At 39.9% G+C, this 6,980-nt stretch overlaps 1 protein-coding gene across 1 annotated transcript in view; it reads left to right on the forward strand.

Moving 5' to 3' along the window:
* Nucleotides 1-6,315, forward strand: part of LOC124544719 (uncharacterized protein CG3556-like) — a 113,926-nt gene extending 107,611 nt beyond the window's left edge. The window contains exon 8 of the mRNA XM_047123364.1: nt 3,854-6,315. Within this exon, the coding sequence (XP_046979320.1) occupies nt 3,854-3,915 (62 nt within the window). The 3' untranslated portion in view covers nt 3,916-6,315. The remainder of the gene's footprint in view (nt 1-3,853) is intronic.
* The last annotated feature ends 665 nt before the right edge of the window (nt 6,316-6,980 follow it).

Here is a 6,980-nt window from a genome sequence, read left to right on the forward strand (position 1 = left end):
TGGATACTGCTGCGATCCACTGTGACCTCCCCATAAACAGGGAGCAACTTCCTGTGAATCGATGTGGCAGTGTCATCGCCGATCTTGAAGAGGAACTCCATCCAACCTGACATCTACTTCACGGTTCATTATGGCTCACCTGTAAATGAAGAAAATACTTTTATATACCAACTTATAGCTAAATTGTTTAAGTGTGTTCATAAAAAATTCATTCTCCCCTTTCAAAAAATAAAAAAATAGGACTGTGCAAAACTTTTTGAAGGACCTTTGTAATTATGCCACCATGTTTTGTTGTCTAATCGATGGAGTTGACGAGAAATTTTGAGGAAGTGTATTGCTGGATGGGAGTTGATAAATTTAATCAGTCTTTCATTCAAATACAGAGGCTGGAGGAAACGGTGGAAATGCACGCGTGAACAAAAATGCAGATGCTAAGCAATACTGCAGGTTGCGTTGTTTTATTTTCTGTGGGACATCCTTAATACATTGCAACCGTCAGTTGTGCTCAGAAAAGTGTTCTATGTAGTTGTGAGTGCATTACGTCGCAGCTAAGCGAATTCGCATTTGGGCAAATTGTTGCTGTTCATGTGGTGGATGCTCCCAAGACCAAGGTTGGCGAGATGTTTAGTGTTTCAAGAGCCACCGTACGGAAGATTTATATCAGGAAAGCAGGAAAACATCTACCGCTAAACCCGACGCAGACGGAAGTGTGTGTTGTATGATCGTGACAGACAGTCAATGAAAAAGGACTGCGATGAAAAATAAGAGAACGACAACTGTAAATTACTGCACAGCTCTATGTTGCACTTGTGAATCCTGTCAGCACTAAAACAACACGAAGGAAACTCTAGAAGCAGAGAATTATAGGACGATCTGGAATTCCAAAACCACACATCAGTGGTGCAAATAGACGTAACAGGAAAACGTGGCACCGAAGCCATAAAACCAGGACTGTGTAGCAATGGCAGAAAGTCATTTTGTCGCATGAGTCCTGTTTCACACCGTATCCAGCTTCTGGTCGAGTTTGCGTCCCAAAAGTGAAACATGACGGGGGTTCGCTGATGACTTGGGCAGCCATATTGTGGTATTCCATGGGCTCTCTGTTACTCTCCAAGATCGCATTACTGCCAAGGATTATGTGAACGTATTGTCTGGCGAGGTCCAGCCCATGGTACAATGTTTCTTCCCCATCTGAGATGCTGGATTATGACAGGGCCTCTATTCACATAACTTGCATGTTCCATGACTGGTTTTGTAAGCAGGAGGATGAATTGTCACATCTCCCCTGTCCTCCACAGTCACCAGATCGTAATATTATTGAGTCTTTGTGGTCTAATTCGGAGAGAAGGATATTTCATGGCTATCCACCTCCATCAGCGTTATCTGAACTTGACAATGTTTTGCAGTAAGAATGCATTAAGATCCCCATGAAAACCGTTCACGACCTGTGTTTACGAGGGTGAGTCAAATGAAAACCTTAAATTTGTAATAACAAATCGAAATTTCGCGCCGTTATCCCGTAAGTTGGTAAGCGTGCTACAAACAGCGTGCAGAATGGCCTATAGATGGCAGCATAGTGCAGATGCACACATACCGTCGCAGTATCAGTATAAAGATGGCCGCCCCACTTGAGAAGTGCACCAGAGAAGAACAGCGTTCTGTTATTCGGTTTTTGCGTAGTGAAGGTGTGAAACCTATTGCCATTCATCGACGAATGAAGGTTCAGTACGGTGATGCATGTTTGCCACAGCAGCAAGTCTACGAATGGAGTAGGAAGTTCGCAAATGGTGTGACTTCAGTGGAAGATGCTCCTCGTACAGGTCAGGCACAACGAGTTGTGACTCCACAGAACATTGCAGCAGTTGAAGCCATAGTGAAGGAAAACCGCCGAGTGACACTGAATGCATTGCAGCATGTTTACAGATTAGTCATGGGTCAGCACAGCACATTGTGCATGATGTGCTCCAGCTTCACTAAGTGTCTGCAAGATGGGTGCCACGGCAGCTGACTCCTGAAATGAGAGAACGACGTTCTGATGCTTGTGAAGAACTTCTTCGGCGTTTTGAAAGAGAAGATGATGGCTCCGTTGCAAGAATCGTTACTGGGGTCGAAACCTGGGTTCACTTACACCAACCGAAAACGAAGTGTTGTGTACATAGTTCCACGTAGTCAGCGCGTACACGACTTTCCCACTAGAGCGCGCCCCACTAAGCACAACAGCGCAGGCGCAGTGCTCGTCCAACTCCGCACTATGAGATGGCGCTGCCTCAGAGACGGACCAAATTCTGCTTCCGCCGACCCGCGTATTAATATGTAACGCAGCCAATGTGATTGCTGCTAACGTAGAACCTTTTCTCCTCGCGAATCACACTCGCGCAGTGATACATGAATGCACGAGGCATTATAACGAGTGTACAGACCTCCGATTAGTCAGTCTGCATTAGTCTGCATTTATCTGCACCTGTCAGTACCAGTCTACATTAGTCTGTACCACTCTATAGTCAAGATTCAGTCTGCGCCTAATAAGATTACCATATTCCTGTACATAGCCATGAAGATAAATGAATAGACACTTTGTCAAGTATCAGAGGTATGTGAGAATAAGATTAACGTACCAAGACCAAAGGAACTTCAGATTGTCAATTGTAAACAGCTTCCAGAATCAAGTTACATAATGTCTATGCTTTTTATTATTTTAATAAATGTGTGTGAAAATTAATCAAGTTCTGTTTAAAGTTGGTCACCGTCAATCTGCTACTCTAAACGTGCAAGCGGCATTTCTATCGTCTGACCTAATAGCAGAAGATAAACACGCCACAATAAGACCACGAGACATATTGCTGACACTCGCCTACTTCGTTAGAGCGACAAGTCAAATAATCTGATGGTGTGTGTTCCGAAGGTCTGACAGTATGCACACCACACAAAGAGAGCGAGCAAGGAATGGCGCCATTCCACATCACCAAAACCAAAGAAGTTTTGAACAGAACCATCAGCATGGAAGGTTATGCTGACTCTCTTTTGGGACGAAAAAGGCGTCATTCTGGAGCATTACATACCTAGAGGGACCACCGTCACCACTGCATCATACACAGATCTCACAAAAAATCATCTACGGCCTGCAATAGAATCAAAGCGACGTGGATTGCTGTCAGCAGGTGTCCTTTTCCAACATGGCAATGCAAGGCCCCACACTGCCCGTACAACATTTGCAACAATCACAGACCTGCATTTTGAGTGTCTTCCTCATCCACCACACTCACCAGACCTTGCCCCAAGTGATTTCCATATGTTTGGACCACTCAAAGACGCAATGCGAGGAAAGAAGTTCCGTTCTGATGAAGAGGTACGCCAGGCCGTACATGAGTGGTTGCGCTGATTATCAAAAGAATTTTTTTCTAAAGGAATTTAAGCTCTTTGTAAGCGCTGGAGGACTTGCACTGAGGGTAGGGGAGATTATGTTGAAAATTGATACATTTTTGTACCACTTCTGCACAATAAATAATATTTAAAAAAATATGTGAGGTTTTCATTTGACTCGCCCTCGTATCCAGTTCACGACGACTGCGTGGTATTAGGCCTCATAATCTATTGTGTGTATGGTGTTTCCATATTTTTATCCACCCCTTTATCTGTAGCAGTGTGTGTGTGTGTGTGTGTGTGTGTGTGTGTGTGTGTCTGTGTCTCTGTGTCTGTGTGTGTGTGTGTGTGTGTGTGTGTGTGTGTGTGTGTGTGTGGGTGGGTGTGTGTAGGTGTGTGTGTGTGTAGGTGTGTGGGTGTGTATTTTTGTTGTTAACATAATCAGATGTTTGAAGCCAACAAGACTAATTTCGTGTCCTTTTCCTGTCTGCAGGTGTTGACGGGCTGTTCGTGGACGAGGGTGACCACTACCTGTTCTGGTACAAGAAATTGTAACGGCAGACGCGCGTCATGGCGTCTTCTCTTCCCTTCTCGCCGATACCCTCTTCCGGGTTTTCCTGTTTTCAACAATAGTTCAGAACTGTTTTTTCGACAAGCTACCCAGAATTGAATTTGAGAAAACGATAATGAACTTTTTTTGCAACTTATCATTACTGCCTTTTGTAACACGTACTCTCCGAGGAGTGTGGAGGGTGCTGGAACTAGGTTGTCGAATTTTCCGTAATTTTGCTACTGCCATCATAAATTTGTCAGAAATTTAGGCGAATCACATTGTTGTTTTACGGAATATACAAACAGAACCTACTATCCTAGTGAATACTCTGAGATTTGTATTGCAACATTTTCAATAACACTTGACCACAAACTGTGTGGGTTTTCAGTATCTTCGTGTGAACTCCTTTCATATCCATTACTTCTCCATTATACATACTACAAGCTACCAAAAAATCTGACATAGCAAAATTACCTTCAAAATGCGAAAAGCTGTACAATTACACCTGTTTAAAGTAGATTCCTCTAAACACACCTAAGTAGTAAAAATACGCTCAGACGTTAAAGTTTGGCACAGAAAGCTTCACTACACCCGTTTCGGTGAAGTATGGAAGCAAACGCTAGTCACACAACTTATCTCCTGTTTAATAGTCTGAGGTGTTCAACTCATTGTGAAACTGCGTTTTCTATACAGTATTATAAGTTCTGACGTGTCGAAGAGAAATGTGCTAGTCATTTGCAGAGAGAACCGAACTCATATAGCAAACCTTCCTTGCGGTGAAATTGATTCAGCAGTTCTTTCAGGCAGTATCACATTGTATGATTCAAGGTACAACGCTGACTAGCTTCAACAGTGCAGGTTTCACAGATATTTGTTTGAAAACTGTGAATGTAACATTCAAATATTCCTTCATATAATTATTATCGACATTGGTACTGAACATTTTTTTTTTATTTGTAATAGAATTCTCTCATAAAAAAATTCAGCTCACTGCAATTACTTGCATTTTTCCGGATAACGTATTTAAAATGTTGACAAAGTTTATGAGTTTAATTTGGCTGTATGACCACAGCATTCATATGAACCATTATTTTAGTGAAGTATTGCCATATGCAGTTACTGCTCTCTAAATGAAAAGTATTTTTAAAGAGCCATATTAGTTTTAATAATATAAATCTTACAGATGTACATGAATTGTAATTCTGTCTCTTCCACTGTTTTCCTAGCTTAACTCATTGTCACCGCTTCTGAGATGTTTCTAGCTGTAAAAGATATTGTCAGTCTTTATGAATCATAGGATTGTTAATATTCCAGTTTTTTCACAGTTAACACAGAATTTTACCTTTCACCTTTGGTAACAATTTATTTTCAGAGTCTACCTTCACAACAGCAATGAGCTGTTCTCAAGTCAATGATGTGGCAGTAGATTCTATGTGATTTCTGGCACAACTCCAAAACCCATGATTCTCATGCACCCTTATCAATTTATATCAAGAAACTGTACCTTACTTCTTGTTTCACTGAGTGCTATTATTTCAAGTGGGAGCTAAAGTGATTTCCTACGTTAAGGTAAAATGGGAAATTACCTACATGTGATTCTGCTGGAATTTATTGTGCTAGTAATTTTAAGTTCATAAATAATTGTGAATGTGAATCAAAATCAATTGAGAATCCAATTTTATCAAAAAATATCAACCAAAAATAATAAATTACGGACATGATTCCTTTATCACATTCACAACTGAATTGACACATTACACTCTCCTCCATAAATTTACTTTGTGTCCTTTAACATGAAATAATATATTTACTTAAGGCTAAAAATGAAATGGTGACAAGAAAAGTCGATGGAAATCAATGTTATATTTTTTTGTAAATGAAAGGGAGAATTTTTGTTTTCTTTTCACCGTAGTAAGCTTATCTCCAAGTGGAACCTACTATTCCCTTGTGTTTGCCTTTGACAACAATGCACAAAACAGCTAAAAAGGGAGAATGAATTTCCAGCTAGTTACTTTTAAGGTTGCTTATGAGATATCACCAATGGTGAAGATTAGCTAGTTTTAAATTGTCACGGCTCTTTTGTTGTCTTTCACTCTGTAAGTTAAAAGGAAAAGGAAGATAATTATGAAGTTGTTGTACACAATAATGAAGAAGCAGAACAATAAAGATTTGTGTTCCGTGCCTTTTTTGAACTAGAATAGATTTTGTTTATAGATACAAGCTGTACATTACCAGCTTGTGTTTCATGAAAGAGTAGGACTCTATGCCTGGCATTGTATGTGACATTGTAATTAAGTTAAGAGTTGTGCAAGATGGAAAACATACGTTCGTCATCCGCCATATACATGTAACTGCATACTACATATAAATGTGAACTGAACAATAAAGGTTTCTTATAACAACTTAGCTGTGTAAGGCACGTACATCATATACCTCTGTACCAAAGATCACTAGCAAGCAGATTCTCTTCATGAGAACTAAATAGATTTCTTGGATAAGTATGAGTGTAGCACAGGGGTTCCCAAACTTTTCCTCCTATGGAATACCTTGTTTTGGAGGCTAAAAATATGTTAAAAACAATAACTTGTTATATTTAGTGATTAGTTCCGCTTTAAATCGTAACTAGTAACACAGAAATCATAATAAAATTTGAAAAACGGCAGTATCGTCAAAATGTCGATCAAAAATGCCCTCTCACTCAGAGTTTCTCATGCAGCATTTATTCACCTTTCGTGGAACGTGACTGTTCCACGAAACACAGTTTTGGAAACCTTGGTCTAGTATTAAGCATTGTTAAAGCAAACAGTGTGTTAATCTACTGTGATAAATCATAGATATTGTACAGGGGTAAGCATGTATGTAAGAAATTCCTAAATTTCATTTATTCGTAAGATCATGTAATTAATCACTTGCAGATATACTATCCATTGTATTTGCTACCATCCTTGTGTTTCTACACTACTTCAATTACTCTCTCATTAGTAACGAAAATATATGAAAAATGCTAATGTATATAAACTGTCATACTTGTAGCCATAATACAAGACATAAACGTGTTTGTTGAAGA

This window comes from Schistocerca americana, chromosome 8 (assembly GCF_021461395.2).
Source record: "Schistocerca americana isolate TAMUIC-IGC-003095 chromosome 8, iqSchAmer2.1, whole genome shotgun sequence".
Taxonomy (NCBI): Eukaryota; Metazoa; Arthropoda; class Insecta; order Orthoptera; family Acrididae; genus Schistocerca; species Schistocerca americana.